Raw genomic sequence first — 25661 nt, 5'->3', positions numbered from 1 at the left:
TCGTTTCCACTGCGACACCTGACGTGTGTCAAGCTGATGCAAGACAACCCCTCTGCTGTGCTCATCCTTCCATCCTGAAAAGTCAGTGCCTTTTTGATCTTTCTAGGAACAAGCAATTGTATAATGTCTCCAGAGACCATATTTATCTTTTTCATATATATATATATATATATATATACATATCTTATTACCTGATAACATTCAGCTGCTTGCCAGGGAAAATCTCCTTGAAGAATTACCTCCTCTGTCAAGAGAAAGTGTATGCTCCAGATGCATAAAATTAAGTCTCTGCACAGACATTTTCCCTGTCATAACAAACAGAAGCAGGGAGTAATTGGGTCCAACTGGCTTTTGTCACAGAGGGGCAAGACTCTGTCTCTGCCCACATCGCTACTGGTGTCTCCTACACTCTCCTGCCTACTCCCTCAGATGGTGAACGAGGCCTTGCAGAGGTTTCTCTTGAGGGATGTGATGAATTACAGAACTATTAAAGCATTTTAGATAGTGTGGGGAAAAAAAAAGGGGGGGGATTTCAGATACTGACTTTTTTTTTTTTTTTTTTTTTGGGGGGGGGTGGTAAAAATCCAAAATGATACATGCTAATAAAGGCTGGAAGGGTCAAGCTTTTAACTGTGGGCTTGTAGGTATTCTTACTGAAAACAAAGCCAAAAGCTCTTCTGGAATCAATAACACAGAAACAAGCAGAAGAAAATATAACAAAAGAATAATAATAATGTAACTGTTGGAGTGGATAAATCAGAATTTTGCAATGATGAAGCAGTTAATGAAAAAGAAAGGTTAACGAGGGTTATTTTGTTAAAGGACGTGCCAGTATAGAGCTTGCTTCAGAGTGGCTTTATCTCCAGACCTCCCAGATGTATTAAATAGAAACTAAACTGCCGTGTCTGATATTGACCTATAGCTGCATTATCAATACTATGAAGGACTGCATCTCACTGTCAGTAACACGTTTTTCTGTATAATATCCTACATTTTATTTTTAAAGCACCTTCCATGGGATGGGAAGCAGAGTGCAGTCATTAAGATGTAAACGTGTCTGGGATTCTAAAGAGCAGCACTGCACAATATTGGTTTAAATATTGCCATGCCTTGGGTTTTAATATATTTTTTAATTGTAACTGTCTTCTTAAGGTCTGTAGCACTAAATAAAATCATGAGAATGGAAAGAGATAAATTGTTTGCTTCCTTCTTTTTCATGGTATGTACAGTGCTGGGAGGAGAAGGAAGAAAAGGAGGAGGAGGGAAGGAGGCCCTTGTTTGGAGAGAGTGCTGAGGCAGGAAGGTGGAGGATGAGGGTCTGGACCCTAATGTGTTCTCAGGAGGAGGGGAGAGATCAGCCAGCTGAGTATTAGAGTAATTCAGACTTGTGAATGCACCTTGAGGTTCCGTAGTCTAAGGCCATGGTGCTATGAACCGCAGGCACACTGGGAAATAAATGGGTCTTTTGTAGAAAACGTGCATAAAAGCAAGGATTTAAAAAACATATTTAATCCCTTCCACCTGTGTTATGCATAACCAGCACCAGAAGTGAAGGAACCTGTACATATATTTGCTTTGAAGCCACTGAGAAGGAAACCCTGCCTTTTTCCAGACAAGTGAATGAATAACGTATTCCTGCAAGTCATGTCTGTTGCTTTGGCAGTGCCAGAGTCTAGACAGTGCCTTTTCCCTTTAATTGGGAAGGACAAGATGGGAAGCGATGGTAAACATCCCCACCCCCATCCCACCCCCATGTCCCCCCCCCCCAAAAAAAAAAAAAAGATTCACACTTTGTTCTTCCAGGGTGTGATCTCACTCCTTTCACCAGCCAATTCCTAGTGAGAAGGGTCATTCACAGATGAAGAAAAATGAAGAGGTACCACTGTATGGACAGAACTTGTAACCTGATGACTGACAAGAGGTAGCATCCTTAGGAAAGATAAACAATCACCAAAAATTGTTAAAAAGCTAGAGGGGCTTGGGAAGGAAAAATGGAAGCTTACTAGGTCAAATGTTAATTGAAATCCCTCGTTGTTTTGCTACATATCTGAGTGGTAAATACATATTTTAACATCCTTTATGATAAACTAAAATGTAAATGATTTGGTCTTCTATGAGGGTCATTAGAAAGTGAGTATTAGATATTTTTGTTTGTAAACAAGCTTGTATAATTACCAGAACAGCCACAGACACACAATCCAGCTATCAGAACTGGTTTTAAAGTTCCAAAGTTTTTTATGTAAATTTTTTATGTATCCTGTTTGGGCAATCTTTCTGTTAATCTAACGTCATTGATAGGGGAAATCCTTTTAAATTTCTGCACCGGAGAAGGAATACTGGCTTGCAGTTGAAGATTCTAATTATATGTTTTGTCTCTATTGGGCAGGTTTAACAAATCCAGAGGTACAGTAACAATGAAAGTTTCTAACATGAAGTAAATGAAATTACAGTTTCCATTTTCTGTGACAAGTTTAAGATGTGCTTAACTTCAAAGCAAGAAGAGTACTTTAAAAATATTTTAAATCGAGAAACTGCTTCTAAGCTGTGTAACTGAAATAATAAAACACATGCAAACTGATTTTTTAAATGGTATAGAGGAAAATATCTTTAAGATTTTATAAATGGGTTCCTTTATTAAAATGCTTATTTTGTATCAAAGTCATGCAAGTGTACATAACGCAAAGCACCAATATTCTTCCCACCCCAAACATCCAAACAGACACGTGAATCTGCATCTTGTTTTACAGCAAAGCATATGTTTATCCTCTTTGGTTGTTGTGCATTTTCTCTTCAATACATGTAAAACTCACTGGCTGTCTAAATAACCTGTATTCTGCTGTACAGGTCAAACTAATAGAAGGTTAATAACTATCAAGAGTTTTAATTCGCTATTTAGATAAAGAAGACAATACTGCAAATACTTGAGTATATCTTCTTCAGCATTTTCTTCAGATTTTTCAACATTAATTACATTAGAAAACAGTGAATGAAATATCTCTTAATTATAATATGGTTATTCCTTTTATTTGTGTACTGTATCAAGATGCATTTAAAATCAGTTAAAATACACATGCAGAATTTTAAAGTTGTTTTAATATTTAAAGAAAATGATATTAAGTGCTGAGTATGCTACAAGATACTTACATTAAAATTATTTTATTAGTAGATCCCATCCATTGAAATGTCAGTTTGCATCAGCCTCGAAGCAGGAGGGTTTTCCTGCTTTTCTCAGCTTTGAGTACTTGAGTTATTGAACTGGACTAGTTGAATGACCTAAGACGAAAAATTCCCTCTGACCCTTAGTAAGATACTCAGAAATGATCATTTAACTTTGCAATAAATTTTAAGTTCAGGTACTTGAGTAGTGACTTTCTCCAAGCAAATGACAAAATTTCTTTGTGATTCTGGGAGCAAGTATGGAGAATAATATTATGCTTTCATTTTTAATTTAACTTTTTATAGAGTGTATTAAGTTCAGACATAAATCTAGGTTCTCAAGTTTAAAATATTTTTAATCAATATGAATTTTGTTTACATAAAGAAAATGCTAATAGAAGAAAGGAAAAGGTGATGTTTCTCTTAGCGTTCTTTTATGCACTTTACATACTTTATTTTTGAAATGTTTCATTTATTTCTATGTCTTCACTCCCCTCCCTCACTGCAAAAGTTCACATCTCTCCATGGCATGTATTGTCATGTGACATTGCTCAGGTTTTGAATAACAGAACAGGCTAATAGTTGTGCCTCCTCATAACCAAACAGAAACCGAAATGGAGACAGTGAATTTTTAAAGTGCCCCCAGTTTGAGAGGAAAGCCTTGCCAAGGTAGCTGGTGTACCTCTGAGATCTTCTGCAGAGCTGACAGGCAGCAGGCATTTGTTGGACCACACAGACAAGCACCTCGGCGATGTCTGCTTACACAGCACACGGAAAAGATGCTACCAGCTCCCCGAGCCACTGGGGGTAATGCTTTGGTAATATCTCCCTTCCTTCCCACTTCTTCACTTAGCACAAAGCTGTGACAACCTAAATGAACATATGCTACCATATGTTCAGATAAACCCATCATGTTGGATTTCTCAAGTCATTATTTTGCAATAGAAATAATGCTTCAGTTACAATGAAACTGATTTGAGAAACAATGTATATATATTTTTTTCACTCTGCTATTTTTCTATCTAAACCACGTATTGGCTGGTTGGAAAAACAAGTAACTAAGGAAAGATTGCAGATCTTGTCTCAGCTCTGCTCTATAAAAGCCATTGAGTGCCTGTATGTCTCACAAAGGATATTTATCCAATTTAAACTGCAGTACTTTTAGATGTACATGTCCACCCCAATTACTTATTTTAAGTTATTTTACATCACAGAAAGTAATTAATTATAATTCTTAAACTCAGATTTAATTCATAGAACAAAATACCACCGGTATATTAAAAAGAACACTTTGGTATTTGTGAGACTGTAAAGCCAAACAAAATGCTCTTCCAGCCCACCGTAATGTGTTAGCAATATAATGCGGGAAAAGGAATAAATACCTTAGCCTCAAGCACAATGACAGCCACAAAAAGGGTCCAAGTGAACAATCCATAATGTGTTTTTTTTTAATTTCTTTCTACATAAAAGTATAGACTCGCTTAAGAGACAGGCACTTTTCTGAAAAATACATAGGATCATACTGCTGCTTGTTTTTTAACTTATTTGATAATCAAAAATAAAGCTTAGCTTACATTTACAGAAAAAATATACATTTATATAGACTTTCCATAAACTGTGTCCATTTTACTGTGTTAAAATACAGCTTTCAGAATTTAAGATGTAAACGGATATTGTGGCTGACTGCTAAACTACGGAAAGTAATTTTATGGAAAGATTTAATGAAAATTGTAAAAGAACTTCGAAATGCTGAAGGCTTGCATTTTAAGAAGATTGTAACTGCAAATAAAATGCTGTCTATGCATTGTAAATGCAATAGCAGTTCAATTGTTTCTCTTTCAGACGAGACTAATGATTAAAATACATGAAGCCTTTAAAAAATACGGTTCACAGTCATACACGTACACACCCAGAAAGCCCATTAGATGTTAATAATTCTAAAAAGAAACGTGATTATCAGGAAAATAAGGTGCTCGCAAGATACCTTTTCAGGAAATAAGAAAGGAAGAAAGGAAGGAAGGGGGGGTGGAGGAGAGAGAGAGAGAGAGAAAGAAAGGGAGGAAGAAAGTGAAAGAAAGAGGAAAGAGAAAAGAGAGAAAGAGAGACAGACAGAGCGGCTTCTTCAAATTTATGTGAAGGTCTCATCACAAAAGTGCCTCTAAAATAATTAATCTTAACCAAATAGACAGTAAGTCAAAACTAAGATGTTGGCTCTGTAAACTGAGAAGGACATAAAGCATTTTGCAGTCTTCCTTTATGCACGTCTGTTGTGATTAACATCTTGCAAACCCAGGCAGCAAACCTCAGACTGGATGAAAATACATGCATCTGCGGAGTTTGCAAAGACACAAGAAGCCGGGAGAACACCACGAGCAACAGGGCAAACACTAACCCAAAAAGCAGAAAGCCAGGAATACACATGCAAAGGCACAAATATATCCAAGCCTGTACAGAAAAGCTTACTTCAGTATAAAAAGTCTCACTTCTACCTAGGTCTTCATAGCCCTTGGTGTTCTCAGTGCATACAGACTGAAGCTATTTCCTTCTTGGTGGGCACGGTGGTGTCAAACGCAGTTCTCACACGGCTTATTGAAATCACACATGCGAATAGTCCGCTCTTGGTCTAAAACACAAAACCAGCTGTTTCTTAAGCAATGTTATGCCACATCTCTGAGCCTCAGCTTTCTTCAATACATTTCTTGATACTAATCATGTGAATCCTCCCCTCGTTGTCTTCCAGAGTCTGTATATTTTACTCCAGAGGCTTGAAAACTATTTGACGCTGAAAGAGCAAAGACACTGGAATCCACATCCACTTGGCAGGTATCTGCATGGATTTGTGGCAACAGCAAATCTTTCAGAACAGTGGCTTTTTTTCTTTCTTTTTTTTTCTTTCCTTTTTTTTTTTTCCCTATCCTTTACAGGGGATACCATCATAAGACTGGTTGTTACTCCTGCTTATTTGCCATCATTTCTGAAGTGCTGAGCAGCTCTCCAGTAACTCTAGGCCTTTATTACTGTGTAGCTGTTACAAAGGGTAAGTTCATGCACTCATCTGCGTAAAAGAGGAAAAAAAAAAGTTCTTTGAACTATTGGTACTAATCTTTCAGAAAATCCAACTAAAGCTTTATACCAGCTTTTTGGAAGAATGCATATAGGCTTATTTGTGCAGGAAAACACTTCTCTCACAAGCCTACCCATGAAAACATATCTTACATGCGGGCTTTTTCCCACATGGGTACCCGAAAAACAGCTTGTAGCACAGCTGACACTCAGCTACATGAAATTCCCCTTGGGTCTACTGGTTCCTTTGCATCCATCTGGAAGACCTCTGATCCCATCCCGTGGCATTACCTTTCCTCATACCTTCAGCTGCAGTTTTTTGTTAGTTGCAGGGCCAGGCAATGCGTGAGTCACTGGGCTGGAGGTTCTGGGCCACATCTCAAGCCCAGCAAGCTGACGAGCCCACGTGAAGCTCAAGCTGGGCCCGTCTCCAGTGATCCAGGTGGGACCGCTGAGATCTACGTGTTTAAATACACGCTGTGCCCATATTTTACAGCATCTCCCTCCATTTTTATGTTTTGAGGTTTCAGCTGTGTTTCTTTGTTATTCGAGGGTTATACTGGTTGTTTGGTGTTTCATCCATACTGTAAGCCTGTAAAGAGGCTTCAGCCCTGCTGCTGCAGGCACAGGGAGCAGTGCGGGGCCTGAACCGATGCCATCATCACCTCAGACACTGAGGGGTTGCCTCCTCCATCTACTTTGCTCACAGGAGGCAGGGTGTGCTTACCACTCAGGCAGTACGGAGGTCATTGCCAAATTTTGCTTGGCTATAACTCTTTTTTTTTTTCCCTACTATCTTCCATGGCTTGTAAAAATGCTTTTAAAAGACTGAACATGATTCCTCATTCTCCCAACTGGCTCCACTTCTCCATTTTCTCCATTTGCAACAAATCATTACTTTTCTCCCTCTGTCTCCAAAGACGTTGAAATTAATGGGCTTATTTCAATGTATGTCAGATGAGTATAGCTCCATTATAAGGTTTCCTGGGAATGGTGCCTACCAGAAAAAAAGTTGCTTTAGGATTGTTATTACAGTGCCAGTAAGGGGAGCTCAAGTCTTGTTTACAGTAGGTCCTACACTAACTATATCTGCTAGCTCTTTGGTCTGTTTTAAGACCTTGTGTGAGAGCGGAGCACCTGCTGTCACTTGCTGGTGGATGTGGAGTTTGTTCCAAAACGGGGAGCAGAGGAAGGCGGGGGCAAACCCTTTGCTACTCGCTGACTGCAGCACAACAGGCCATTCTGTTTCTTGGTGAAACCAAGGACCTGGGCCTTTGCACTTTATTTATTTATTTTTATGTATGTATTTTTGTAATTGTTTAGGTGAAAACTGTGCAGGTCCTGAAGTTGAAAAGACCACCTTAGTGCAGCCCGGCTGGAATAAGTTTTGATCCCCATGCCAGTGCCCAAGGAGAGCGAATGCCTCTTTTCCCGAGTTCCCCCCAGCCGCGGGGATTCCTCTGGGTGAACCTCAGCCGTAGGAAAGCCCAGGTCGAAAGGGACCTCGGCGATCGTCCTGCAAAACCCGAGCCCGGGCAAGGCTCTAACCAACACCGTGCCCCGCCGAACCCCGGCATCCTCCAGCGTCGGAGCGCGGGCGGCCGGGGCCGGGGGCAGCGGGGCAGGACCGGGCGGCCCCGGGGGGCGAGAGCGGCGGCGGGGCTGCCGCTGCCCCCCCTCGCCCGCTCCGCTCCGCCCCGGCCGTGCCGCGCCGCGGGGCGCTCGCCCGGGGGCTGCGGCGGCGGCGACCCCGATCCGCCCGCGGGGGCCAGCGCCGGGGGCGGCGAGGCGCCGAGCCCAGACAGCGCGGCGAAGGCGGGCGGCGGCGCTGCGGCTCCGCGGGGCTCGGGCTCGCCGCCCCCGCCGCCCGCCGGGGAGCGGGGGGCCGGGCAGGGCAGGGCAGGCCACGGCGGGCGCCGCGTCCCTCCGCGGCGAGAGTTACCGGATTAATCATTGCAGAGACCCTGGGCCGAATTCGCGGCGTGGGGCGGTCTCCCTCGCTGCACCTCCTCTCCTCCGCAAGCCAGCCTCTCGCTCCCGCTCTCCCCGAGCCGCGGATCAAAAAGAGCAAAAGCAGCCAGCCGCGGCAGTCGGCGGCGGGGCTCGGGGCCGCGCACCTGCCCGCTCCGCCCGGCCCCAACTTTCGCCGCCTGTTGCGGGCGCCGAGCATCCCGCCCGCCGCGCTCCCCGCCCCGCGCCCGCCGCTCCGCCGGGGATGGCAGCGGCGGGGCAGAGCCGCCGCTAGCCGGGGCCGCGGCTGGCCGCCCGGGGGCCGCCGCTCGGGCTCGGGCTCGGGCTCGGGCTCGGGCTCGGGCTCGGGGTCGCCGTCGTTCCCCCCCGCCTCGCCGCCGCCCGGCGCGCCGCGGGCATGGAGGTGCAGCTGGGGATCGGGCGCGTGTACCCGCGGCCGGCGGGCCGGACCTTCCGCGGGGCTTTCCAGAGCTTCTTCCAGAGCGTCTGCGAGGCGTTCCAGGCTCCGGGCGCCGCCGCGCCGCGGGAAGAGCCGGGCACCAGCCACCAGGCGCCGGCGTGCGCCGCCGGCCCGCCGAGCCCCCGGCCGCCGCCGGCCGTCTCGCCCGCCTTCCTGCCGCTGCCGGAGCCCCGCGGGGCCGCCAAGGCGCTGCCGGCCGCCCGCCCGGCCATGGGCTCGCCCTTCCCGTGCGCCGGCGACCTGAAGGAGCTGCTGGGCGAGGCGGGCGCGCTGCCGCCGCTGCTGCCGCCCGAGGCCGAGCCGGCGGCCGGCCGCGCCGAGCCGGCGCCCAAGGAGGACTTTCTGGGCGACAGCGCCAAGGAGCTCTGCAAAGCCGTGTCCGCCTCCATGGGCCTGGCCGTGGAGGCGCTGGAGGCGCCCGGCGAGCTGCTGCCCCGCGAGGACTGCATGTTCGCCCTGCCCGGGGGGCCGCCCCGCGCCCCGCGCCCCGCCGCCAAAGACCCTCCGGAGCCGCCGCCCGCCCCGGCCGCCTTCAAGGGCAGCGGCGGCGGCGAGCCCGGCTTGGCCGTCGACGTGCCCGCCGGGCTGGCCCTGTACCGCGGCTCCCCGGCGCCCGAGGAGCCGCCGGCGCTGCCGGGCCGCGACTGCTTCGCGCTGCCGCCGCCGCCCGCCCGCATCAAGCTGGAGAGCCCCCCGGAGCCCGCGCCGGGCGCCGCCTGGGGCGCGCCGTGCCGCTTCGGCGCCGAGCTGGCCCCGCCGGGCCCCGCGCCGCCCTGGCCGTCCTTCTTCGCCGACGAGGGGCAGCTGTACGGGCCGTGCTCCGAGCCGCCCGCCGGGCCCTTCGCCTGCGGCCGCGGGCCGCCCGCCGAGCCCGCCGACTTCCCCGCCGACGCCTGGTACCCGCTGGGGCGGCCGCCCTACGCCGCCCCCGCCGCCTGCATCAAGAGCGAGCTGGGGCCCTGGGCCGAGGGCTACGGCGGCTACGGCGACGCGCGGTGAGTACCGGCGGGCAGCCCCGCACCGCCCCGCAGCGCGCTCCCCGCCACCCGGCCCCGCCGTGCGCCGGGCGAGCCCCGCAGCGGCTCCGGCTTCTCCCCGAGCCGAGCGGGCGGCGAGCGGGCTGCAGGAACGCGGCACGCGCCTCGCTGCTCCGCGCCGGGCACGGGCAGAAGATGCGGTTTAGGTAGAGCGGCACGGAAAAGGAGGAGCCGCTTAGGCGCGTGAGGAGAAGGGCTCGTGCAGAAGTAGTTTTCCGTGCTGGATTAGCCTCAGCAATCAGATCAGCGGGCTCTGAAATAGGTACGTGCAACCCGAAAGAGCGGGCGTGCGTTGCCACCCTTCACTGCAGCAGAGCGTTTTGCTGTTTGAGAGAATCACTGCAGCTGGCAGAAACCGGGAGTGAGAAAAGGACTGCGAAAGGATTTCTTCTTGAATTTTAAAAAAGAAAAGAAAACAAAAACCAGAAACAATGAGCTACCGGCTCAGATGTACCCCAGCCACAGGTGGTTGGTATGGCCTCAGTTTGGGTTTGTATCTTTGGAGTTTCATACTTGCCTGCTCACTGTGTAGTGGGATCAAAGATTAAAATGGACAATTAGATTTTCCCTTTAAATTAGCACAGGACAAACACATCACACTTTTGCTTCTGGGCTTGTTTTGCTGCTCCGAAATGCTCATGTTTTTATTTGGACAGTGCAGTATTTATCAGCTACACAATAACAGGTATTTTGTGTAGAAGTGGCTCGGGGAAAAAAATGGATAAAAGCAAGGAAAGGTTAAATGGGTCCAGCTGTGAATGCCGGATCAGCGACAGGAGCTGTGTGCGCTCTGTGTGTGTTGCTGTTGGGTCTGGATAAATCTCTGCTCAAACCAGTACAAAGTTATCAGCAATGAGTAGAGTTGAAAAAGTTTTGCTATCCAAACACTATCGATTGATGATGCAGGTTTTAGAGAGCAGCAGACTGAGTTGGGAAGTTTTATTTGCCTGTGAAGCCCATACAGCAGCACTATGCTTGGGTAAGGAATATTGTATTAAAGAAAACAGGACTGGGCTTATGTGCTGCTCAACGGGCAGTCATGTGGGTTGGATCTGGGTAGCAGGTACATTTTGCCTGGGTCTTGCTGTAGAGATAAGTGCTGTCTCCCTTATTCCTGTGGGATATACCGTACCCGCCTCTTCCCGGCAGCGCAGCTCAGTTCGCCGCGTCCGTGTCCCCGTTTCCCCTGGAGCAGTCCCGTGAGGCCAGCCGGCCTGCCTGAACTCAGCAGGCTTCAGCAAAAATCAATGGAGTACCAGCTCGTATAAGAGTTTCTAAAACACCATTACCTTGTCCTTTGGACTCCATTGCTCATACAGCATTGCATGGCTGCTGCAAGCGAGAGAGTGACAGTGTTTATGTCCCTCTTTGTGTTTGGCTGCAATTTAAAAATGTTATAAGGAAAGTGGAACACTTGTTTGTGGTCTGGCTAAAGCCGTACAGGTTCCTCTCTGTCAGGTTTGCGTAGCATCCTAGCAAGATCTCCGCTAACTTTAGAGTGTGCTGCCTATCGATCGTTGTTCACTGTGGCTTTCAATTTTGTCTTGGATTTACAACAATAGCGGTGCAATGAGCAGTCTCTGCTGCAGCTGAAGCTCAAATGGCAGCAGTTTATTTACCAGCATCTCAGAGAGCAGCAATTGTAAGGAAAGAGGGTTGTGGGAGCTAAGACATTTTGTAGCAAAGCTCCCTCATGGAAGGACAGTCAGCTGTGTCATGTATAGCCCTGCTAGCTTCCAAAGCTGCGTTTGGTTACAATCCTTCCCTACTTGGCATTGCACAAGGAAGTTTTACCTCTTAGCTATATGAAATGGGGTCTTTTAGCATTTTGTTGGGAGTAGGTGGAGGGCACTTCTGTTGGACTCGCGACAGCTTTGCCAGCCTAAGGAGTTTTACACTTTAGATTTCCACATCTTCCTAATGTTGGCAGTGGCAGCTGCAGCCCAGTCTCCTTGGAAGACTTGCGAAGTGTGGATCAGGTATAGATAGTTCTGAAGTTAGACACCTTCCCCCATATATGACACTAAAGCATGAACACGTTCTTTGTTTCTTAGCATATTTGGGGGCGGTTGTTTATATTTGCCCTTTATATAAAGTACTAGGGATATGGTTTGGGGAGTTTTAGCTGACAAGTTTGCCTCCAAAGGCTTGAGAGAGGAGGGCTGGATTGCCTGAGCGACTCTTAGTGGAAAACAGCGTGTTGCTGTCGTATCGGGCTGGGCTGCAGCACACGCAGGCTGTACAGCAGGCGCTGGCAGGGGCCGATGGCTCCCCGGCATTTCTCTGAAGCAGACAGGTCCAGTGTGACCAAACTAAGATGCTCTCTCCCTGGGAGTCCTCATCACCGTTTTATGGCATGGTCAATTAATTGCCTGTGACCACAGGGCATGGTGGGAATACGGGACTGGGCTTGAGCAGCTGCTTCTGGGACTGGTCCTCAGTGTGGTGTGGGCTTAGATGCATAATTGCTGCCTGCCCCCTTGGCTTGTGCAAGGGGAGGGATTTGCCTGTTTTTAGAGGCACTAAAACATTGCATAGGAAGCAAAGTAGGAATTAACACATCTTGATTTAATGTAAAGCTTTTTACGCAATGTACTTGGTGGTGCCAGTGGTGCTTACGTATCATTAACAAATTAATCCAAGCTTTTGTTCCACTGCAGCCTCGTAGCCGTTTGTCTTTGTGCTCTATTGCATAATTATTACCAGCAGTCTATAAGGTAACTAAATAACCTGCTTTGAGAATGAGACATAGAATTGATATAATAAATTCAAGCTTACAGGGTCAAAGCGATTTTAAGATTAAAACACAGAAGCAAAGAAGTGTTTGGATTAATCTAAAAAGAATACAAAGGGGGAACTATTGCTGTGGTAATGGAAACAAAGGTGATAAATGTATTTAGGGGGTGATTGGCTCAGAAAATCTAGCTGTCCGTGTAGTTTCCAATGCTTTCTAAACAGCATTTCCTGTTGCTACTATCTGTTTTGTATCCATGTGTTTGTTAGTTACACCAGCTTGTAGATCCCATTCTCTGGTTGAGTTGTGAGCAGCTTGGGTAAGTGCCCCGTGTTTATGCACCGTCTGGCGTAACGGCCAGGCGTTCTTTCTTGTGGCCAGCCATGTAATCGTGATACCGCTTACAGATAATACCTGTAAAAATGTCTGCCTGTTGAAGAAGGAGATAAGATTCTGATAACAAGATCAAGGGCAGCTTCTTAACCCCAGGAGACGAGCCCAGGCCGAGAGCCGTGCCCCTGCGCGGTGCCGCGCTGCTGGGCGGGCTGCCAGGAGCCTGCGCTGCGCCTGCTGCCTGCCAGGCTTCGGCTGCAGACCCTCAGCTCTTTGCTGGCAGAATGCAAAAGCTTTCGCAGAAGTGGGATTCACCCTCCCTTCTCCTGTTGCTAATATGACCTTTTTGCTCAGGGGAATGGCAGTATTATGTAAATATTTCTTTTGAAGACAAGCCGTGCGTGGAAGAATGCTGTTTCTGAAGCCTATCCCTCCGGCCAGCTCTGTAACGTACAGACAGTCCACAGCTGCTGGTACAGATCCCATGGACAGTGAACCTCGGGCAGCTGGGAAAATCACTGATGTGCTACAGCTTTTTTGATGGTTCCTGATAAAAGGAGAAGAAAAAGCATGAGAAAAACTCACCTTCCAATTCTTGCTTTTTCTTCTTTTGATGAACACATTGGGCGCTTCTGTTACCAATTCTCTTGACTGGATTCAGGTTCTTCTTCTGTGGTGCCACTGAGGTCTTTGCCTCTTTCCTGAGAATTTGGACATCATGTTCTGACACCTTTGCTTAGGTGTGAGGCACCATCTCCAAACAGAGCACCCTAGTGTTGTCTTCAGAGCACTCCATCTTCAACGTGAAATTCCCCTTTCTCAACTCTTTTGATTAGGTAATACGGTTGATGTCTTGTCAGGTTTTCTTTTAAAAAACAGATTTCATAATTTTTCCTGATCACTTCCAAATTTTGAGCATGCCGTGGGTTACAGCTGGTACATACTTAATTCTCAGCACATTCATCCATGTTCCCATGTCATGTACCAGGACAGTTTGCATCGCTGTTAGCTTACTCATCAGGATCGACTGTGCATTAAATTAGTGCTAAGTGACCTAGGTTGCAGCAGAGATCACAACAAATTTACAGGAGGAGAAAACATTCCTACGAGACAACTGAGAAGTATCTTAAATTCTTCTAAGTTCTTGCCAAGCTGTCTTCAGTAATTGCTACGGCAGAAGGGAGGAAGGGATCACAAAGAGTTTCCTTGTCCCATCTCAAGAAGTGTCATAACTGAGAAAGTCTGCAATTTACTTTGAGACTGATAATTCTTGAGAGATTTTGATGCACTTGTTGCTTTCTACCCTTAAGAAACTTGATCCCACTGCAGAAGGACAGTTTGGGAGATGGAGGCATTTTCTGAGTGGGTTCACATTTGCTCCCGGTGACCTCCTGGGGTGAATTCCACCCAAACCCAGGCCTTCTTGGGCGCTGAGCACATGGCCAGGGTGGTGACACTGCCTGCCCAGGCCTGCAGCTCTCAGACGGGGCTCCCTGCCTTCAGCAGCCATGGGATCAGGCCGCTGTTTTGGAGCCCGTGTATCCGCAGGTTTTATAACTGTGCTGAGCTCTGGTGCAGCCAAGTTTTGTCTGGAGTTGCCAAACCAGTGTTCCACTTTGCCGTGCAAAATAGAGCCACATGAAGCGTGGCTGAGTCACTGGTAGTTTCTGGAGCAGGGGCAGGGCTGCTGCCTCCGATGTGCCATTGGCACTGGATTTCAAAGCTTTGTAAACAGAAAGCGGGACAAACATGGGTAGGCTCAATCTGAAGCTCAGGAGGGGTTGGAGCTGAGCTTCCCACAGGTTACAACATTAAGAGGCTGCTTTCATAAGTTCCCTACTGACAGACCTGCGATGGCTATTTTAAGCACAAAATAAAATGCCAATAGTTCACAAACAGCCGACTGCTGTTTCTTGTTTAGAGAACTAGGGACTCATTTGAATGTGAATTGGCCTTTTACCAGGTTATGACAAGACACTCATCTGTCATGGTCTGAGTTAGGGTTGTGAAGTAAGTGATATATTGAGGCAGGGTAACTGGAGTAGCTGCAATGTAAGGCACTCTGCTCAAGCTGTATTCTTGCAGAACAACAGTAGGTGCAATGAATTTATCAGGGGGAGAGCAGCAGAGCTGAGCAGCGTCTGCTGGGTCACCCAGTACTGGTAACAAATCTATTGCACCTCCACTTTCTTACTTCCAAGAGCTGCTACTTGAAGAATTATAATGTGTAACCAAAGCTCATTTGTTTTGCTCCATGCCTAGCTGGTTTATTTGCTTTCATTTCATTTTGATGGTGTTGATTTATTTTGTCTTTTCCATGAATTAGTTTTCATTTCATTTGATAGATGAGATTATTCTTTTTCACGTCTAGTTAGCTAGACTCAACCTGCAGTGAGAGACTTTCTGTTTCCTTTTGAAGATGCCCAGAACCTCCCAGAAAACACTCAGACTGGACAGATCACAGTCCTTGTGTTAATGCACAGACTGAGCCCATGGAAAGAAAAAGGCATTGGTAGTTCCCATCCTCATCGAGGTTTGCACTTGACGCTGCAGAGGCCTGGGTGCAGTGCTGGAGCTGATGGCAGTTCTGTCCTAGGAGCTGACGCTGCCCTTTTCTTTGCTATTAAATTGGCACTTACATCTATGGCAGAGCATGAAAGAAAATAAACTGTTTCCAGTGTTCTTTGTTATCCAGTTTGCTTCTCCCACTCAATTTGTTTTGGTTCTGTTTTTTCCTTAGTATTTCCATTCTTTATACCAAGTTTCGTAATGTAGTCTCCCTCTTTCTCCCCCCCACCTCCATCCATCTCTCCCCTCCATCTCCCTCCTGTTCACGCACCCACTCGCCAGCTCTTCCCCATCCCTTCGCCATGGGATCACCTGGGGAACAAGGCACGGTCTGCAGACACATGTGGTGTATTTGTGTGGGACCTGCTGGTCTGTTCCTGGAATACAAAGCATCTATTTGCTTTTTCATCCACTCACTGCAAAAATGTTCAAGGGCAGACTTCCCTCCATTCTCTCTGTGCTTTCCCTCCTCTGTGCTTTCCCATCCTCTTCTCCCCATCTCTTGCATTTTTGAGCTCTTACATCTTCTGGAAATTGGTTCCAAAGTCTCATTCTTGATATGTACTGTGATTATTTTTTTCCAGTTTCTCTTAAGTGCATGATGCAATGAAAGGATGAGCTCTACATAGCAGTTGGCATAGAGTACAGAGGCTGAAGAATTTAGAAAAATTGACCAAAGAAATAATACATAAAAAGTTGTAAGAGCATTAATGGGTTTTAGTTAGAGAGGCATGTTGTGTACTCCATCCTGTATTTACCTAGAATTTTAGCTCAGGAAGCAGTAAATGATTTGCCAATGACAACTCCTCTCCTACTTGTACAGCTTTTGTATTTTTCTTCTGTTTACAGTATTCACTGGTATTTCTTCGTTACATGGATGCTGTGTAACAGATGCTAGCTGTGCTTTGCATTACTGTGTATAGCTAGTCTATAGTGTAAACCATTGGTTTTCCTGTTACAAGAACTTCATTACAGCCAAAGAGAGCTAGTTAAACATTGGCAGAGCCTTTGTGCTTTCTGCGGAGACTGGAAGGGCAATATATTTCATAATACTGATTATGGGAGATGTTTGGTGGCACTCATAGGAGCCTGTGGCTTTGCGTGCTGCCATATCTGAAAGCCAGCCCCCCTGGCTGCATGTCCGCTCATACATTTTGTTCTCATGCAGCAGGGACGGGGATCAGCCCCACTGGAGCTGGTTCGGGGGCTGCGCTGCGCAAACAGAGCTGGGTTTTCTCGCCAATGACAGGGTGTCAGCAGCGTGGTCGTGTTCGGCATGGCCTGAGATAGAGCGTGGTGATGTGTCACCACGCTGCTGGAGGGGCAGCCGGCGTTGCAGGATGGGAGGTGGCAGCGCGGCCCCGCAGCAGCTGCCGCAACCCGGGCTGCCCAGGCCGCCAGCGGCACGGCTGCCGAGGCGTCCCCAGGATGTGGCACCGAGCCGGCAATTCCTGGAAGTCTCTGCCTCCAGCCCTGGCTCCGGACTGATGGGGTATGGGACAGTCCTTGCAAGAAGTAAAACAAAAACACTGTATCAAAGCGCTGAATGCCATCTGCCGCCCCTGCAGATGATGCACTACTCCCGTCTCCTCCCTTCCTGATGACCCCCCAAGGCTGTGCCTAGTTTCAGGCAGGAAAAAACACTTTGCCCTATGTCTGTGTCAGGGTGGCACCTTTGGATCACGTGCTGTTAGGTGAAGAAAAATACAGACATGCAGTATTTTGAGAGCAAATATCAGATAGTTAAAGAAAAAAAATGTAGTGGAAATGGGAGATGATGAGAATTCGGAGTCGATGTTTGGTGGGAATGGATGAGTCTCAGTCCGTGCTCTTGAACTGGAAGGAAAATTGGAAATGTTGCCATTTCTTGCAGCAATAAATAAAAAAATATCCTAAAATATTGATTTATTTGGTGGCCATATGGGAACAGTTTGTTTTGGTATGATGAGAGCAGCTTTGTTTCACAGAGTTAAAAATAATTTGTAATACAGAGTGGTAATTCTGTGGTTTGTATTTTTCTATCATTCATATTGTCATTACTGAATATTGTTCTAATTTTATTAACTGGTGATTTTCAAATGTTTGTGCTAATTTGCCATTTCTGTACTGGCAATTGTTACTCTGATTTGCTTTCAGTTTGTACTCGGTGTGCTTGCTGGTGGCAGTCGGCTGCGCTGCCGTAGCAGGCTGTTCAGTTTCAAATGGATACTTTCCTCTTGGGTTTGTAGCTGCAAAGTTGAATGTAATAGCAGTAACCTTATTATTTTATCATCCTGGGGATGATAACATTTAAAATTTAATCAAATGGGCATTTATCGAAAGAAAACTGTTCTGTGGGAAACTTTCTACTACTTCTAGTAAAAGCCACTTGTTCTCTGAGCTCCTGGGGGAGATCCCCAAGGTCCATGCAGTGGTCGTATGGCTGGCGGCTGAATGCAGGAAATAGGCAGAAGAACGGAGCTCCGTCTTGCCCAGACGTTCAGCTTTGTACCCACGAGGGGGCTGCTCCCCCTTGTGCGGGGCTGTGAGCCCGACCACGCAGCCGGGCTGCCCCAGGCCTGCAGCCGGGGGTGCCCCGCACTGGGGGCAGTTTGGGAGCACGGATCTGTGTGATTGAGCCAGGCTGGCAGGCGTGCCACGTGGCAGCAGCAGCCTCTGCCCCTCCTTCACACAGTTCCTCCAAACCCTCCTTTGTCCGCACAGGCATCTTGCCACGCGAGCTGGTAGCCTAATAAGCCTTGTAGCCTCCCCAGGCACCTCAGTGTTTTAAAGGAGGGTTTTAGTGTTTGGGGTGTTGAGTGACGGTCTACGTTCCTTGAGAACTATACCCATTTTAATGTGTCCCCCCTGCGTTTCCCTGTTATGTTTTTGGGGTGTTTGCAGTCCTGAATGTGTTTTGTGAATGGAAAAAAAACACAGCACAGCGTCATAAGCCAGAAGGCAATGCCAAGCAAGAAACATCAGATGTACCCAGCTGCATGAAAGGCTTATGAAACATTGTCTTTTCCTCCTTTTGTTCATTTTTTTTTTTCAATTTAAAGTGAACTTTCTTTTTCTGAAAAAAAAAAAAACAAAAACATGTAGGCAGCTGTAGAATTCCAGTTCTCTGCCACGGCATAGGTGTAGCAGAAGCAGCATCTTCACCACTTGGGCATCAGCTCCGTTTTGGGGGGCACCACCACTCTGAGACAACGGGACAGAGAAGGAACTTCAGGCAGCATCGCCCATTGCTCCTCAGCTTTTCTGAAGTTTTCCCTTGGCATTGCTGCTGGCCTGAAGAATGTTTTCTGCAGAGAGGACTTTTGCACCAGAAACCCGCACAAAGCAAACACGGCAGAGTCATCCCAGACAGACCAACCAGCTGCTGTCAGCTGGGAGGAGGCCCCTTTTTTCTGGTGGCTGGGTGCCCCATCCAGTTGGTGACGTGGCGTGACGCAGAAGGCAGGGGCACCTTCCCTTTATCATTAGCTGAAATGCGAACACGAGCCAGAAGCGATCTCTCACCTTGGATGAACCCCTTTGTACACACCATTTCCATAGGCATTCAGCAAAGGTGAAGTTTTCTGCACGAGTATCAGATCCATTCCAGCACTTTCTTGTCCCCAGGAGAACCAGGAAGCAGTGTGCACGAGGGGCCGATGTCCTCCCTCCCATTCGAGTTGGAGCAGCTGTAACTGGGAAGCAACGGAGAAGCAGGGACGGGCAGGTTGTCTTTCAGTACCTGGCCGCTGCAGGCATTCCGTCCTGTCTCTGCCTCTGTTTTTCTGTGCTTTGACACTTACTGGATTGCAAACCGAACTGCGGTGTTTTGACTTCTTGTTGCTACCAGGGGTCAAGAGGCAGCTCCAGCGTGCAGCCGGCTGCAGTGTGCTCAGCCTAGCAATGCGGCGGCACGGCGCTGGTAGCAGGTGGCTGGCACCGTCTGTCCTCAGCCTGCTTCAGCCTGCAGAGCTGGCACAGGGTGGGGGATGCCTGGAGGGTCCTGCCTGGCCCCGTCACAGCATCACAGGCTTAGAGGAACCAGTGACCTGTGCAGAGCCCCACGGTGCACGTGTGCTGTCACCGCTGCTCTTCTGCAGCCCCACAGGTGCCCGATGGCTGCGGTGCCCCCAGCTCACGGCCGGGGTGTGCGTGGGGCTGGAGGTGCCACAGCACATCCCTCATCACCCACCAGTACACGTGTACAGGTCCTCACTGAAGCTTGCTTCCTCTGGCTAACAGCTTAAATTAATTGGTACAAAGTGTAATTGAGGACTTGACTTTGAATGTGAACAGTAGGAGGACATTAGGAAGTGTTATCTGATGTACAAAAGCACATTCGTGTCCTTGTAGGTCCCTGGTAGTTCGGATCTTTTGCAGAGAGAGCAGTGCTGGGTCAGATGATGTTCGGCTGAATGTAATATGATGATCAGCTGATTTATTTTTCAGAGTGAGAAAGAAATCATAAACTTCACACCCTCAGGGGTGACAACAATGCTCTTTCAGTGGCCCCATCGCTCAGTTTTGAGGTACCATCTAAGTGAGAAGTGGGGCAGAAGCCTCAGCTTGGAAATCCAGAGACCCATTTCACAGGCTGCAATCTCAGAGTAGCTGGGCTTCCTTTATGAAGGGCTATGGGATCTAGGGGCAGCAAATTCTGTCCAACTGTTAATGTATTTGCTTAAAAAGGCTGAAGTGTATGAAAGAAGTTGTCTTGTGAGCTTCAGGTTTGTGCTGTGCAGAAGAAAGTGCGCATCTTTCTCGGAGAAAAAAGAGCTCCTGGAAGAAGTTGACAGATCCCCGCGTGGCTGATAGCGCTGCTGTCAGCAGCGGGGTCCTGCTGATGAGCGAGGCAGGAGCCTCGTCTGTTCCTGCTGCTGGGTGGTGACACCAAAGGATCACTGTGATTTCCTGCGGCTCAGTGCAAATTGAACAGAGAGCGGGACTGGGAAGGAAGGGGCTGTTCCCAGGCGTGGGGCTTACAGAGCACAGGTACGGGGCTGTACTGGTGCAGGACGGGAAGGTGAAGAGATGACAATCACTTCTTATCACTCAGGTGGGGCTCAGCATTTTAGGATGCTGGTTATGGCAAAAGGGCCATGAGAAATCTGCACTGGAGAAGGAGGTGAGATGAACCTCAGCTCGTCTGTCCCCTGTGGGGGTGGCAGTGTGGGCAGGGGGCTGGGGAGACCAAGGGGGCCGTGCTTGGCGCTGCGTTGTGCTGGGGCTCCAGAGCAGCAGCCTTCGGTCGGCCCTTGGGTCCGCAGGAACCTCTGGGCTGGTGCTGGGGACCTGCAAAGGGCCACTGCCACTGATCTGTAGGTGTCAGCATGCTGTACGTGGGGACCCAAAGGGAAAAGAATGATTGTAAACTGCGATTTCATCCTTTTGTCATCCTCCGGCGGGGGCAGGAGTTGTAGTGCCTGTCAGTCTGTGTCACTGCGTTGCGCTGCGTGCCAGCACTGCTAGAGGCTTCCTCAAGTGTCTGTGAAAGACAGCCAGACCCAGCAGGCTTCTGCTGCTGAGGCAGAGCCATTTACTCTCAGCCTAGCAGAGCGGGGTTCATTAAGAGCAGGCAGTGTGCCGCAGCACTCAGAAGATGGAGGTAGTTTGGTTGGTGGGGGCAGCTGGGTGGGACCCCTGCGGTGGGCGCCCCTGGGCCAGCCTGCGAGGGGTACGTGGAGCCCACTGCCCCCCAGGAATAACGAAACACCTTCGTTAGTGAGCAGCGGGTGAGAAACGCCTCCCACGTACGGAGCCAAGCAGCTCTGCCTGTGGGGTGATGCGAGGCGGTGGATGCATGCGCAGGAATGAGCCGTCCTGCTGTTCGGTTTGGGTGGCCCCGTCCAGCCCAGCCCTGCTCTCTGAGAGCTGAGGAACGCCGAGGAGCCTTGGTTTGCCTGCGGTGCAAGAAAACAGTTTGGGCACTTCGGGGTTTTAACTCAGAAGGGCTGTTGGCCTTGGTATCGATAGTCACAGCACACCGTCTGGGCCGGAATGGCCTTTACTTTTTAACAATAACAGTGCTATGAGTAAGCTCATTAAAATAAAAGAAACTGACCCAGTTGTCATGGCAAAGACTTCTGACGGAGGTTCCTCATACATATCCCTCTCGCAGCACCTGCTGCTGGCTCGCCCATTGCCACCGATGCGGCTGCGCCTGCTCCGCTCCTCGCCTGCTGCAGCCTCGCTCCTCCCGGCCTCAGGGTGTGGGACAAAGACGAGGAGAAAATCCCTCACAGAGAGCCCCCCAGCTCCGCGAGCCTCCTCCTCGGAGCTGCCTCCCCGGCCTGCATGAGGCGTGCGCGGCAGGCAGCGCCGGCAGCTTTTGCAGTGTCTCTTTGTGTTTCACTCTGCTTTAAAAATAATGAATGCCACCCTGGTTCCTCTTCACAAGGATTCATAAGCGAGGTTCGGTACATTCTAACAGCAATAAGGATACTACCAGTGTTCTTGTGCTACTTCGTGCTCCTAAGGCACTTCTCTTCCAAAGCACTTGTGAGCAGCAACTCGTTCAGCTTCCAGGCAACCATGCAAAATGGGCATTATTCCTCCTCGATCAACAGGGTGGGCAAGGAGATTCTTAGTGGGCCGGTGGCTTCAGCAAAAATCCCCCAAGGTGTATGAATGGCTGCCTGCCCTGGCACTGCCAGGTTTGGGTTCCCGGGGCTGGGGGGATTGGGGTTTGTTTTTCCAGGTCTGTTGTTAAGAAACTGCCCGGCAGAGATGTACTTGTGGACTGGACTTTAGGCCCTGTAAATAGTGCCATTTACTTTAGCAGACCGAGTCCTTGGGAGGATCTGACCCCGTCCAGCTCCTGGGGCTGGACAGCCTGTGCCAGGCGAGGGGCTGCGGGCGGCAGCGTCTTGCCTGGGGACTGCCCCCCGGCCACGCTCCAGGCCAGGGCGTGCTCGGCTCCCGCCTCTGCCTTTTTTTCTGTTTCATGCAATTTGAGCAGAAGCCAGAAAGAGCAAGGTCACCCGTGCTCCTCTGTGGCTTGGGACTGCTGAGCTCTCCATCTGGGAGGGCTTTTTAAATGCTGAGAACAAAGTCAGATGCTGACACATCCGAAGAAGCAGTGTAGACTGGACACAGACCACATATTATGTGGTTTGACAGTAGTAGAAATCAGCTTAAAAATAAAGCCCAGCTCTACAGGTATTTATAGCTAATGCCCTTTCCATGGGCAGCAGGCACTCGTCCCACTGGGACGGTGACTGGAGGCTGCCTTGCTGCGGGCGGCTCGGGTGGCCACGTGGGTGAGCTGCGTGGCTCTGTGCAGGTCTCGGGGGCTTTTCTGTGCCATAGAAAGCAGAGAGCAGCACACAGATACACGATACAAACAGATACAAGTCCCCAGGCTGTGCTGCCAGACCGCAGTCCCCCTGCTTTTCCTGGAATAAGCGCCATCAGGAGCAATCCCTCGAAATGCTGGTGGGGAGGCTGCAGCTTTCCCAAAATGCATTTTACAGATGCACTGGTGCACGTTCAGCTTGGAAGGCAAACACGGTGCTTCACTTTCTCTTCCCCCTGGTGTTCTCTGATGCCAGGGAAGACCTCAGAGGGAGGCTTCTCCTTGTCATCTTTCCAAAGGTGATACTTTACTGGTCTTCTGTTTTTTTCTCACTGACTCTTCGGCAGTTTGACTGGAGTTACATATTTTAGCTGCATTAGCTTCTTTGCTGGTTAGAAATGGCAGAAAAAATGCTTTGACCTTGGCTCATGTGCTGAGAACAGAGCACAGGAACAAGTTTTTGTATCAGTAACTTCCCAGCGAAGGTTCTTCCCTCCTCCCCCTCCCTGGGTATCTGGGACGTGCAGCATCAGGGTTTGCACATTTCTGACATGCTGCTGGAGAGGGTTTGGACAGACTTTCTGCAGCTCCTCTTCCCTTTTTAGAAAGAGAAGAGGAGAAAAGTAATTTGTCTGCCAGTCAGGTTAATTGCTTTCAGCTGGGCAGCAGCTAGGTGCACTAACTGGAAAAATTCCACATGAAAGTGTTTTTCAGATGATCCACGTTTTTTCTTGGGTTGACCATGTATGTGTGCACTTGTGGGCACGGGTCTCACTATAGCTGTGGACACAAATTACGCTTTTTGTATGTGCACTCTTCTTGTATTAGCACCATTACATCCACGGCCCCAGTGCCTGCAGCAGTCCATCCATGGGATTGTGGAGTTGGGAGTTTTGCATTTGAAGTCCATCGATGGGATTTGGGTTGTGGAGGCGCGAAACCTGTGCTTGTCCCTGCCCAGACACAAAGTCAAGAAGTGAGCCACCAGATCCCCCGCATCCGCTTCTCCTTGTGCCTGGATGTGCTGCTCTCAGGGCTGCTCCGGTCAGGAGCCCAAGGATGCGGGCACTGCAGGTGCTGCATCCCCGAGCTGGGCTGGGTGTGTGCTTTGTCTATCTGAGCTGCTGCCCTTCAGAAAATGTGAGGCAATCCCAGGGAGCTCAGCCCTTTCAGCTTGGTTTGCTGTTTTTGAGTTACTTGCTTTGCTTCTGCTTTTATGTGTCCCCTGAGGTCGGGAAGCCTTTCCCCGAGGATGCCATCTTCCACTGGCAGAGAGAACTGCTGCTTCCTCAGCTGCTCCAGAGTCCGCAGCAGGATCTAGCAGTGACCAAGAAAAGCACGGCCAGGCACAGCTTTTCCTCTCCTTTTGGAGCAGCCCATGGCAGCCCCCAGCCTCAGCCCGGCAGCCTCGGTGCCCCTCGTGGCCAGGAGCGGCCCCGGGCGCTGCAGGCAGGTGGGCACGGGGACGGGGGGAGGAGGGCGATCTCGCTGCCGGCCTGACAGAGAATCGAGAGAACACTCTCAAGGCTGGGCAGCCTAAAATTAGACCTGGCATCTGTGCTTTGCTTTGCAGGCAGGCTTAAAAGAAAATGACTCCTGGCTGCTTTTGTTGTCTGCTTGCTTGGGAGCGTGCAGCAGAGGCGAAGCAGGTAGCGTGCTTCGCTCGTGCCTGGTGGCACAGGAGCCTGGCTGCCCTACAGCACTGCCCCTCAGCGTGTGGCCGCGGCCCTGTGGGGTGGCTTCACCTCCCGCTCAGCCCGGCGTCACTTGGAGCAGCTCCCACGGGATCCGTGGGGTTCTCCTGGGGCAGTGTTGCCGCTGCCCTGTGCATTTTCCAGGAAATGCCTTCAGCCCCCAGACGCAGCGGGTCCAGCTCCCTGTGAGCCAGCTCTCTGTGGCTCACATCTCTAGCTGAAACGTGCTGGCATCACGCCGAGGCTTCCCAGGTCTTGCCGGTGCTGGCGCAGCCGGCCAGTGAGCGAGCAGTCGGGGTGAGCCTGAGTGCCGTGCATGTTCATCCCCCGAGCCTGACCCCTCCGAGGTGTGAAATCCTTGCAGGGAGCCCGCCGGTGCTTGCAGCTATGTGCTGCAGACGGGCACAGCCGTCGGGCAGCGCAGGCAAGGCCACAAAGCACAAAGATGTGGCTAGAAGTGAGCCACGGGCTGCGGGGTGCTGAGGGATCTGCCTCTGCATAGCTGTGCTGGCGGCTGAGATCAGGGCTGAGAGTGCCAGGAAGACCATAGATATGCGAAACCTTCATTATAATTTGCATGTTTACTCTCTGCGATGACTCAGAGCATGGTCTGCTTTGAGGACATGGGGAGATCGTATTGTTGCATAAGTTGTGAAGTCTTCTCCAGAAAACAAGTGCTTTGCCAGTAGAGTGAAAGAGAAATTCTGCAGATACAGTTCATACCACACTCCAGACAAAATAAGCTAAACCCTTTCTATGCCCCTGCAGCTGTATCTGTGCAAAGGTTTGGTCTTGGCATAAACATGCCTAAAAATAAGACAATTGTGCCAGTGAGCTGCACCACTGCTGATGTTCCCACTGTAGAGCAGGGGGCTGCAGGCAGTGGGGGGAGTGCCACCCCCAGGGACCCCCGTGGGGCTCCCGCTGCCCACATCTCACCTCCTGGAGGGGCGATGCTGTGGGAGTGGGAGGAGGCAGTGCCCTGAGCTGGGATGTGCTGTTGCTTCTCCCCCTCCTGTCCCCAGGGCTGCCGTGCTTTCCTGGGGCAGGAGGAGGGTGCTGTCACCCTAGGGAGCACAGGTACAAGCAGCAGGGGCAGTCATGCTGCCCTGCTGCTGTGCTGCCCGTGCTAGCAGGTCCTGCTCGCCTGGTGTGCCTGCCGGGTCAGCTGCCTCGGCTTTAAATGCTATTTGTGATCAGTTTTTTCCATGCTGGATTCCTCCATCATCTGCCATCTGCCCATTTTCAACTCATGCTTCATCCAGCAGAGAAATGAAAATGCAGAATTTGTGGCACTGGTTTCCTTAGCAATAATTTCACTGCCAAGTGAAGTGGGGAAAATACTGCGTGTTTTCAATATCCAAGCCTGGAA

General features: G+C 49.6%; 1 protein-coding gene across 1 annotated transcript in view; it reads left to right on the top strand.

Moving 5' to 3' along the window:
• Window positions 1-7931: 7931 nt before the first annotated feature.
• The window catches only part of AR (androgen receptor), a 60391-nt gene continuing 42661 nt past the window's right edge, over window positions 7932-25661 (top strand). Inside the window, exon 1 of the mRNA XM_068697459.1 lies at window positions 7932-9645. Within this exon, the coding sequence (XP_068553560.1) occupies window positions 8588-9645 (1058 nt within the window). The 5' untranslated portion in view covers window positions 7932-8587. The remainder of the gene's footprint in view (window positions 9646-25661) is intronic.

Source organism: Anas acuta, chromosome 13 (assembly GCF_963932015.1).
Source record: "Anas acuta chromosome 13, bAnaAcu1.1, whole genome shotgun sequence".
Taxonomy (NCBI): Eukaryota; Metazoa; Chordata; class Aves; order Anseriformes; family Anatidae; genus Anas; species Anas acuta.
The sequence above is the reverse complement of the archived record's forward strand: the minus strand, read 5'-3'. Positions and strand labels throughout refer to the sequence as shown.